This window comes from Giraffa tippelskirchi, chromosome 11 (assembly GCF_054371585.1).
Source record: "Giraffa tippelskirchi isolate mGirTip1 chromosome 11, T2T-mGirTip1v1.2.pri, whole genome shotgun sequence".
Taxonomy (NCBI): Eukaryota; Metazoa; Chordata; class Mammalia; order Artiodactyla; family Giraffidae; genus Giraffa; species Giraffa tippelskirchi.
The window spans coordinates 106,983,249-106,994,411 of record NC_137285.1 but is presented as its reverse complement, the minus strand read 5'-3'; the positions used below and the strand labels follow the sequence as shown (position 1 = coordinate 106,994,411).

General features: G+C 44.6%; 1 protein-coding gene across 3 annotated transcripts in view; it reads right to left on the bottom strand.

Moving 5' to 3' along the window:
* Positions 1-338: 338 nt before the first annotated feature.
* SORL1 (sortilin related receptor 1) overlaps positions 339-11,163 on the bottom strand; it is a 164,536-nt gene continuing 153,711 nt past the window's right edge. For all 3 annotated transcript variants that reach the window (XM_081541638.1, XM_081541637.1, XM_081541636.1), the window contains exons 46-48: positions 8,791-8,983; positions 5,781-5,993; positions 339-4,402 (exon numbers count right to left, since the gene is read on the bottom strand). In XM_081541638.1, the coding sequence (XP_081397764.1) occupies positions 4,335-4,402; positions 5,781-5,993; positions 8,791-8,983 (474 nt within the window). In that variant the 3' untranslated portion in view covers positions 339-4,334. The remainder of the gene's footprint in view (positions 4,403-5,780; positions 5,994-8,790; positions 8,984-11,163) is intronic.

Sequence of the window (11,163 nt, the reverse complement as noted above, 5' to 3'; positions counted from 1 at the left end):
CTCTTAGCAAATCGTCTCCTAGGAAAGGTAGTTATGGCTTTAAGGGACCCACATTAGTCTGCACCCCTGTGGAACAATTTTATTTACTTCAAAACAGCCATCACGTCTCCCCCGCTCCTCAGCCACCGCAAAGACATAGTGTTCTTCAAGGATCCACCGTCTGAGAACCAGCTTGTTAATAACAAAATTATTCCAGGTCTTAGTGTTCTCTCATCTATGAAATAAACATGCTTTTAAAACATGACAAATCAAATGGTGTTTGGAGACCATATTAACCATCTTCACTGCACTCCAAAGAACAACTCAAGACGCGTAGAGAGAGGATTTTCAAAGAAGTGTTTTCGTGACCCAGTTAAATTTTTATTCAGTGAAAAAAGTTGACATTGAGACAAAAATGATCTCAAGACTGTGTGACAATAGAGTAAAATCTTCAGCATAAACCAGTGATTCGGAAACTTACCAAGGCAACTGAAATAATAAATATCTAATTTCACTTTGGAGAGAAACAAGTATACAGTGTTTCACTTGAAGAGCAGAGTAGGCCTTTATTTTGCTGCAAATACTTTCGATTTTTGCCTAAAGGTTCTAATAATTCATAACAAGAGGTTTTAAGTGAGAAATGACATGGAATATCAGAGAACAATGTTACATTTCAGCATTCATATTTGTTCCATTTGAGCTATTATACAGGAAACTAATACCATTCTTGGGTTACTTGGCTCTGATGATTTAATTCAAAATATGGCTGCTCAAAATTAGTGGGCAGAAACATACATACAACCCATCCTCTCTCAAACCATGTTAACTGGGGGTACCCCTTCTGAAAACACGCTTATCATCCATGTACCCAACAGCACACACAGTCTCTTGCTATCTGCTCCTACCTCAGACTTGCATAGAAAGTAGTCTATATAAACTTAATGCACTGGCTTTAATTACACAAAAATTGTACCTGAAAGACAGCACACACTTCCTTTAAGAAAAATAATGCAATAGCAATGTCATGATACTATCCCCACACGAGTGGAGATTCTGCACAGAGTTTTATTCAGGGTCAATTCCTAAAATCAATATGGAGGTGGCATCTGGTTTGCTGACTTGCCTGGGTCTTTTCTAGGAGGGAAACCCCCTCCTCAACTCTGCAAAGAACAGAAACATCTCAGGGATTCACCATGGCATTCTTAGTGGGAAAGTGACCAACCTAACCGGACAGGATGGGGTTTCTGCCCCTAGGGAAGTGCTGAGAACATGATCTCACGAGATGGAGAGTAACCGCTGGGTGAATATTCAGAGGAAGGGTTCTCCAGTCTTCCTGCCCCAAATATCCTTACATGGTTGAAGTAGAGCTTCATCTAGTGGGCCACACATGAACATGCAGCTGTGTCCCACATGTGTCCCCCTAAAATATCCCACAGTACTAACACAGATGTACCCTCCTCCTCAAATCAGAAGTTTCAACCAGTCACCCAGCTTCGTAACTATACACCCAGCTTGCCAGGGCAGCCAGCAGTCACGGGAGCATCTCACCTGTCTGGAAAAGGTTCTGCATAGGCATGGCTTCTCCCTGGACTCCTCTGCAGGACTCTCCCCTCTGTTATTTCATCCACACAGACCCACATCTCCTAAGGCTCGAGGAGCAGTCAACCCATCCAGGGGCAAAACCAGCTTCCAGAGAAAATCTGTACACAGTCCCCCTGTCCGCCATATTACAGTGGTCCACTGGCGGTCCGTTGTGGTCCACGTGGATGTGGGCTTCTGACATTCTAATGCATCCTGGGAGAAAATAAAGCCTTTTATCCTGTACAGTGTGAACTCTGGAAGTGGCATCTCCAACGAGGTATGGAAGCCCCTTCTTCAGGGGCTCCAATTGGTCACAGTGAAGACAGTTATCTGGTTACCTTCAAAGGCTCCACGGAGTCTCTGCTCTCATTTCCTCTTGACCCTCCCACCTCGGGAATCTCACAGACGGCATATATACATAAAACCTCACAAAGCTATGCAGAGGGAGGTGAGAGTGCGTGCTTCAAAAGTTCATAAAAATATACAATTTACACATAGCTGCATCTGTCTAGCTCAGTCTTCGGGAACTTAGCTCTTCTGTTTATATAAAATACTCTAGCCCTAAAAGGCTGCTTGTTCTCAAACAGCCCAGTGGCGTTTTCCAAGGAGAGGGGTGATGGCCAGTCTATACAGTACGTTGCACTAAGCATTGGCAGGCACTGGGAACAAGACTCGGATGCTCAGAAACATCTCAAGTTGCCAACTGGAGACATGTGCTCGGTAGAAAGGCTTGCCTATGGAAGAACTAAATATAAAATCTCAGCGCCTTTGATATCAGCTTTCACAAATGCCCCCCAAATTTGGCAGGAAAAAGAAAACAAGAAAATAGACTTTCTAGTGGTTCGATTAAATGACTTGCCTCCCACCAGATCATTCATCTTTCAGTTACTTAAAGTGCTTATTTAAAAGGGAAGGTGGTAGGGCTCAGAGTTTTGAACGAAACTCCAAGGTAAGACACAAGATAAAGCCAAAGAAATTCCAGTCTTTCAAATCATAACACAGGAAAGAGAAGGAAATCATGCTGGAAGAAGGCTAGTCATTTACCACCATTTGCAACATACTAAACATCTACAGTTGAAAATACTCCTCAAGCTGAACATATATATACACAAATAAAAATTTTTTAACTAAAAACACTTTAATTGGCTCTTTGTTTCCCAAACACGCCCCAGGTAGAATAAAACTATGTTATCAGCCAAGAATGCTACTCTTGGTTAAAAGAAAGCAAAGACTTCCGAGAGGGTGATGTGTTGCATCAAAGAGGAGATGGGGTTTTGACAAAGCCTGCAGGTGAGGGACACTATGCCAAAGCAAGACTTTGGAATAGCCCCAGAGCTCACTGCTCCTCAGCTGGAAAGAGCTTCTGCAGTGAGGTGCATATAGTAGGCATCACAACAATGCTACACACTGGGGCTGACAACAGTAGGTCTCAAGAGTGGGCATCAGTTCCCAGGGGATCTCACATAGCTACCAAGAGGCCGTGGTTTGAATACAGGGGAGGCATTGAAAGGCAGAAGGATACAGCCCAGCTTATCTTACAAAGAACATCAATTCTGGCACTGCTGCTACTGTGAGCTAGACTGAATGGGCTCGAATTCACACATCTCCTGTAAGAGTGCATAGCATTTTCTCTTAAAATTGGGCAGGGGTACAGGTGAGGGAGGTGGTAGAAGGGAATTTAAAAAAAAGAGAGAGAAAGAGAAGGCACTGACCCAATTCAAAGTGACTGCATATATCAGTGTGGATTTTTAAGGACAGTAAGCGGCCACCTCAACAGAAACATAAAACTTTCCATTTGAGATTCTTCAGTGGTAAGTCAAAGCAAACAAAAAAAATAAAAATAAAATCCCCTCAAAAGGAAAAATTAGGTACTATATCTGCCAGTGTAGCTGTCATGGCACAGATCCAGAATTCTCTCCCACAGCCAGAGTAATTTTTTGCAATGACAATGATACCAGTGTAGAATAAAGCAGTGTTATCATTTTGTAGCTGTGAAAGCTACGTCTTGCACAGAGGTGTGTGCAGTGAGAGTCCATCCATTAGCATAAGAGAAGAAGTGCTGCTTGCAGGGCTTCCCAAGCTGCAGCTCTGTTCAGGGGAAATGGAGCAATGACTCAACAGGCTCTTCTGCCAAACACCATCGTGTGACATACGAGCGAATAAAAATGGATTGTTTCCGGAATGGCAACAAAACTGCTTCTGTTCCTCATCGTCCAACCTTGCAGGCGGGGGTGCTCATAAATTTTGTGGTGTCAGATGACCACTGAAGCCTGGGCCTACACAGAGTCCTGATAAATTAACAAAATAAAAGAAATGTCCCCCCCTTCATACACCCAAACACTTTCGTATAAACTACCTGCAAACAAAAATTTAAATTTGAGCTTACTTTCAAGGAGGAGGGGTTCTACCCATCACTCTCTCTTGAAGTCTTTATTAAATACATTTCTGCGTCTTAGAAAAATAAAAATAATGGCCAATTTATTGAACCAAAATTATCTCACAGACTTAAAAGCATGCCCAGTAAGCACAGCCCTGTAAGACTATATTAATATCAAATCAAAGCAATTTGGTTACTAAAATCAACCTGGTTTGAAGTTCACAGTTGATTACGACAAAGTTTATTCATTCCTTTCTTTCCTTTTTTTTTTGTTTTGTTTTTGGCCCATATAAAAATAACATATTGCAACTCAAAGTGCATCTTTTAAAATAAACCATCAACTATCTTTATCAAATAAAATATTTACAACATTTGGTTTCTAGTGAGGAAAGCTCTTTCAGGCTATCACCATGGGGACGTCATCGGAAAATCCAGTTATCATTGGAGCATCTTCGTCGTCCTCCCCTAAAGGCAAGACAGTCAGTCTTTGGTGAGTTCTGGGGCACTTCTGCCTGACCCCAACCTCCCGCCACTGACCCCCCCATCCCTACATCACAAGCCCCAGCTAGAAAAGTCAGCAGCAGAGCCAGCCAGGCACAAGAATCAGTGCTGAAACCAGCCCAGCTTCTGACATTCTTAGGTCACCTGTTCCCCATCAACAGGTGGCCAACCTTCTTTTCACGGTAGCTTGAACTTAACCAAAAAAGAAAAGTAAATTTAAACAGGGAGGATCTTATTATCCATCCCAAATTCCAATGGGCGGCTTAGGTGCCCCAACTTGAGTTATCCACACCCTATGCTAGCATGGTGAATGTCACCGTCTGATCCATACACACTGGGTTGGCCAAAAAGCTCCTTTGGGTTTTACAGGTGTGTCAGGTGTACCTATTAATTGTAGTAACTCACAACGTGTTAGTGAAATAACCAGAATTAATCTTTGGCTGGCCAAAATAAAAATTGCCAGTCACAAGCATTAGGTTTTGCAAAAATTCCCTGGTCAGTAATGAATTAATGATATTTATTAAGTAGTTTACTCCCTCCATGAGCATTTTGGAATTTTAGCACGCATACATTTGTATAAGAACGGGGACATTTCCTTCTCTTCCCCAGGTCATATACCACCGATACGTAAAAGAATGGCCAGTGAGGTTGTGCTAGCCACGGGAGAGAGAAACAGCACGATAGGAAGGGTAATTTGGACAGAGGCCAATGAAGAAAGCATGGCTTTTTGTCAGTCAAGACAAACGTCTCCAAAGATGTGAGACCTCCATCTGTGAGGGATGAGAGGCATCGGAAATTCTTGAGAATCTGCTGCCACTTTGGGAACACCCAAAGCCCAGGCAGGGTCCACCCATCCTTCGTGTACAAGGCAAGCTCCCACCTGTTCTTTGACAGAACTCCCTGTCTTGGGCATGCTATCGAACAGTGTTGTTCAGTTGCTCAGTTGTGTCCAACTCTTTTGTGACCCCATGGGCTGTAGCCCACCAGTCTTCTCTGTCCATGGGATTTCCCAGGCAAGAATACTGGAATAGGTTGCCATTTTCTTCTCCAGGGGATCTTCCCAGGCCAGGGATCAAACCCACATCTCCTGCAGTGGCAGGTGGATTCTTCACCACTGAGCCACCAGGGAAGCCCCTACTGAACAGAGGACTGGTATTTTAATTTAGAAGCAATTGCAAAGTAAAGGGCTCCAACTGATTCACCCCAAAGCAGTGGGATTATCGGTTAATGAAGAACTCTGCTAGCATCAAAAGATGAGCTCAAGGTAGGCAATTCCTCAGCAAGCCCCTGGTCTTGTGGGATCCGTCCCGGGAGGGAGAACCTTGCACCCTGCCCCACTCACCCAGGTCATCCCCCGAGGAGAAGATGGCCGAGCCCAGCCTGGAACTGTAGTGGCTGTTGGCGAAAGCCGTGAAGCTGCTCTGCAGCCTCCGATGCTTTGCATATAGGATGGCGAACCCAACGCCCAGACTCAGCAGGATCAGGAACAAGATGGGGACCACCACGGCAGCTACGTCGGTAGATCTGGCAGCCTGGATCACTGACGCATCGCCACCTGCCAGAGCAAGACACCAACCCATAAGGCTCCCACGGGAGGGCAGGAGAAGGGACCAGGCAACCCCTCGCTGCCCCACCCACCCAAACAATGCCAAGAGTCTGCAGCAGCTCCCCAAATCGCCTGTCCCATGTGGCACGTTCCTGCACGTGACACCCGAATGTTTCCCAACTCCTCACCACGAGCTGATGGAGGACAGGCCTCATGCGTTCAAATACGGTAATTACATTAGGCTCCTAATCACTGCCTCGTTGGTTATTTAGATAATCTCTTGGAAGGGAGACCTTTGTTGGGGTATCAACACTGATTTCATTAGCATTATTACTTAAGACCACTTGCTTGCCTTACATAAGAGGATGTGAAATCAGACCACTAATTAACGAGATTGCAATTATTTCCCCCTACTTGGCACCAAAGTCACTCTGAACTGCAATTACCTGAAGCTCCATTAAGTGATACAAACGAGATTCCTTTACTGCAATACTGACTTAACAGCTCATGAAGTTTTATGAGGTTTATTTTTTACTTAAAAGAGAAAGAGGGAATCTTTCCATATACATTTAACATTTTTTAAAAGCTCTCTGCAAAGCCTTTTGGGCCTATCAGTGATGCTCCCTTCCCACTGTCTTCAACAAATACTAGCTTTATCATGATGTACTGATACAGTTGTAGCAACAGGACTCCGTTGGGTTTGCGCCAGTCTTTCTGGAAAGGGCAGACTTCGCATGGCAGAAATCCTGGGGAAAATCTGAGCCTGCAGCAGGAACACAGTCATGTCAGTCAGTTTTAGCTAAGGAAGCAAAGTGGACTTCCTTGGTCTCCATGAGAAGCCTCATGAGGCTCGATGCTGTTCCCTGGTGCAGGGTGAGGAGATGGGGCCAGGCCCCCTCCTCATGGGGAGAGTTCAGTAGTTACACAGGGATTCATCACAACAGGTCCTCATAAAGATGAGCCAGAGACCAGCCATTTCCTGAAAGCCTGATATAACAATTCAATATCTGTGTCTTTAATTTCTTCACTATTGACTTTACTAGACAAAACTCTCCCCAGTCTCAGTCACGTGTCCCAACCTAATCTCAACTGTGAAGTGGTGAACAGGGGGAAAGCTCTGGGCTGGAGCAGTCAGGAGGAAGCCAGCATGGCAGAGGTGACAGAAATGGAGCGCGTTCCCACCCCCCACCCACCTCCAAGGGGATGTGAACATCACAGGGCAGGATGTGGTCCAAGGAAACGTCTACCCGAGCAATTCTCCCACCTGATGATCCTGGTTTTACAAAGGCAGCGGGCACATGCCCTCACGGCAGTTTTCCCCAAAGTCTATTTCACAGGTTGCTACTTAGTTTTACTTAAAAAGGAGGCGCTATTTAAAACACATTAAGACAAGAGTTTGGTTGGTTGTTTTCTGTAGGAACTTTACAGAACTTCGAATGGACTACAATTCTCCAAAGGGATGTGATGTACAAGGTTTCCCTCTTTTTTTAAATTTTATTGATTTATTTATTTTTGGCCATGCTGGGACTTTATTGCTGTGCATGGGCTTTCTCTAGTTGTGGCAAGTGGGGGCTACTTTCCAGCTGCAGTAAGTGGGTTTCTTATTGCAGTGGCTTCTCTTGTTGCGGTGCATGGGCTCTAGGCACACTGGCTTTAGCAGTTGCAGCACTAGGGCTCAATAGTTGCACCACTCAAGCTCTAGAGGGCGGGCTCAGTAGCTGTGTGTGGTGCAAGGGCTTAGTGGCTCCTCGGCATGTGGAATCTTCCTGGCCCAGGGATGGAACCTGCATCCCCTGCACTGTCTGGTGGGTTCCCATCCACCGCGTCACTAGGAAAGTCCCAAGGTCTCCCTCTTTTAGAGAGATGCCAAGGATAAGGTATTCCACTAGAAGCCACCCCAGGAAGGGTGATGGAACAGACAACAGGTCTCACATAAGACTCTGAGCTTAAGCACTGGTTGGTTGTTGGCTGGGAGTAAATGGAACTAAACAGACCAAAACATCTGTTGAAATCCTGGGTAAGCTATTACAACCCGAGCAGAATTTCTGTGTAAATGGGAGGTTCCTCTCCCTTGCCATAAGCATGGCCCCACACTGCTGTCTGTGAGTGTCCAGAAGATAGAGATCCCAGACTGACCTCAGGATCTGATCTGAGGGTGACAGCAAAGACGAAGGGAAGGCTGGGAAGTCAGTGACGCAGTGACGAGATATCTATGGCTTGGAAAATCATGGGGAATATTAGCATACTAGAGGCTTTAAAAGGTCCTCCAGAAAATAAAAACAAAACTCTTTAAGCTACAGCTTCCCAAACAGAATCTCCTTTTTAAACAAAACATTTCCTTTCTTCTGACTTACATTCAGAATATGGTCACCTTGAAAGCCTAGCACCTCATACCATGCCTGACTAGGGAAGGATTTACTAAATAAATCAATGCCTGATTAAGCTGATGCATAAACGATTTTCTTTAGCACTGCAAGAATATTTCAAATGCATTTTCAGAAGGACACATGTTCATCAAGGGTTTCCCAGGTGGGGCTAGGGGTAAAGAACCCACCTGCCAATGCAGGAGACATGAGACACAGGTTCAATCCTCGAGTCAGGAAGATCCCCTGGGGGAGGGCATGGAAACCTACTCCAGTATTCTTGCCTGGAGAATACCATGGACTGAGGATCCTGGAGGGCTATAGCCCACAGGCTCGCAAAGAGTCTGACATGACCGAAGCGACTGAGCACGCATGCACATGTTCATCAAACCACGCTACATCCTTGATGTATTTCCCGAGAAATGGTAGCAACAGTGACTTACCAGACCCCAACTCATCATAAAGCAGGACTGCAGGCTCCCCACAGATCTGGCTGCCGAAAAGACATCGTGCTTGGACAGTGAAAGTATAATTATGACCCAATTTCAGGTTGGAAATTTTAAAGAAATTGTCAGTAGTATTCCCAAGGTAAGCTGAGATATTCATGACACTATCAAACATGTGTATCTCATAGCCCTGAAAACAAACACAGGAGGGACAAACTCAGGAAGTTAAACAAGGAAACCAACAGCTTCTATTATGGGTTACAACTTTATATGAGCTCCTTCCTGCAGGGATTTATAGATGTTAAAGCACTTTGAGTTTCGTACCAGTTCTTTATACATTATCACTGAGATTAGATTCAGAAAATGGGTACTTTCTCATCCCCAAAGTCTCAAATAACTACCACGTCTGCTTCTGAACCACGTAGCAGAAGTGGAAAAACAAGTCATTTTAACAAACACTGATTTTTCAAAGTTCTGGTTGGTTCACTCATCTCCAGGAATGTTTACATGCCACAAAGAATCCATACGATTAAAGCAACAGTTCACTGTAATGGGATTGGACTAATCCAGGTAGCAGCAGATTCCAGCCATGAGGTTAAAAACAAAAAAAAAAAGGAATTTGCAATAGTGAAAATGAGACATTGCTCCTTAAAATAGACTGTGGGAACTCCACTGTCAGCTGCCAGCTCACTTCCTATCTCCTTTCTTTCTGACTTTTCCAAGCTGATCTTAGCCGCAGTCCAGCCTGGCCTTGAACCCAGGAGCACTGCAGCAGCTCAGATCTATTCACTGGGGGAGTATGGAATAAGCCTCCTACTTAGACTGGCTCAGGGCGAGTCCTTGGCTCCTGTGCTGGAAAAGTCCCTCTTGGAACAGCCCAAATCCAGCATGCTGGCTGGGATCAGGACTGACTTTCAGAATTCTAGGTCAATCTCTAAGTTTTCCAGCATCAGAGCTACCGGCACCTCCTCTGTCCCCGCAAAACCCCTTCTCCTATCTCTATTCACATATTGGGCCCCACGGCATAATCGTGATCTCCTGGTTCTTGTTCTGTTGATCTGAACCTTCTTTGAACTCCAAGTCAGGTAGCAGGAAGAAAGAACTGTCCAGCTTAGGCCAGAACCCTCCAATGGAAATGGAATACTGACTGCAAACTCAACCTTTATAGAGCTAGGCTCCTACCACCCTGATGACAACAGGGTGTCCTGGACCACCTGCCTGGAGTCCCCACTCCTACATCCTTGTTTACAAACTAGTAACTAGCATTTATTATTTTCTATCTAACAATCATGTGATATAGTACATTTGCAAAACACATAAAGGTATTAAAAAAAATGGAAAATGATACAAACGCTAGCCACCCAACATTTACTGGACTGATCCTTTTCTGGTGGGCATTAGGGTGTCTCTTAATTACTGTCATAAATAAAATTCTTTATGTACATTTGTTTCCTTAGAGTAAAATCCTAGAAGAATTGCTGGATCAAAGGATGTCACATTTTCAACGTTTCTGATACCTACTGTAAGTGCCCTACATAAGGTGGAACCCATTCATTCTCCCAGGGGGCTCCTCTTCCCAGCTATGACTTTTACTGGTACTATCCCTCCCCAAAACTTTTGTCAATGTAATGTGAAAGTGTTATGTCTTTGCTGTTTAGATTTCTAGTGGGGCTGAAACTTTTCTTTTGCTCACTGTAGCTTGAAACTTTTAACTTTGTTACCTGTACCTTATTCAAATTTAGAATAAGTTGACCCTTGAACAATGTGGCAGTTGGTGCTCTGACCCTCTGAGGAGTCAAAAATCTGAGAATGACTTAGAGTGCATCCTCTGGATTCGTGGTTCTGCATCTTTGGATCCAATTATCTGCAGACTGTCTGGTATATTAAGTCCCCTACACGAGAACGAGTTCCATTCAGAGAGTGCATTTGTAAGTCCAATTTGTTCGTTAAGTCCAACAAAGTTAGCCTAGGTATGTGACTAACACAATTGGCTCTATATCACTACTTTTACACTTCCTTCCAGACATTCCAGGGCTTCCCTGGTGGCTCAGTCAGTGAACAATCTGCCTGCAATGTAAGTGACCTGGGTTCAATCCCTGAGTCGAAAAGATCCCCTGGAGAAGGAAATGGCAACCAATCCAGTATTCTCGCCTGGGAAATCCCATGGACAAAGGAGCCTGGCGGGCTACAGTCCACGGGATCGCAAAGAGCGGACACAACTTAGTGACTAAACCATCCACATCTGGACATCCTGGGCTGGAAATAAAGATGCGGTACTACTGGACTCTATACAGTGAAAAGTGAAAGTGTTAGTCACTCAGTCGTGTCTGACTCTTTGCGACCCCATGGACTGTAGCTTGCCAGCCTTCT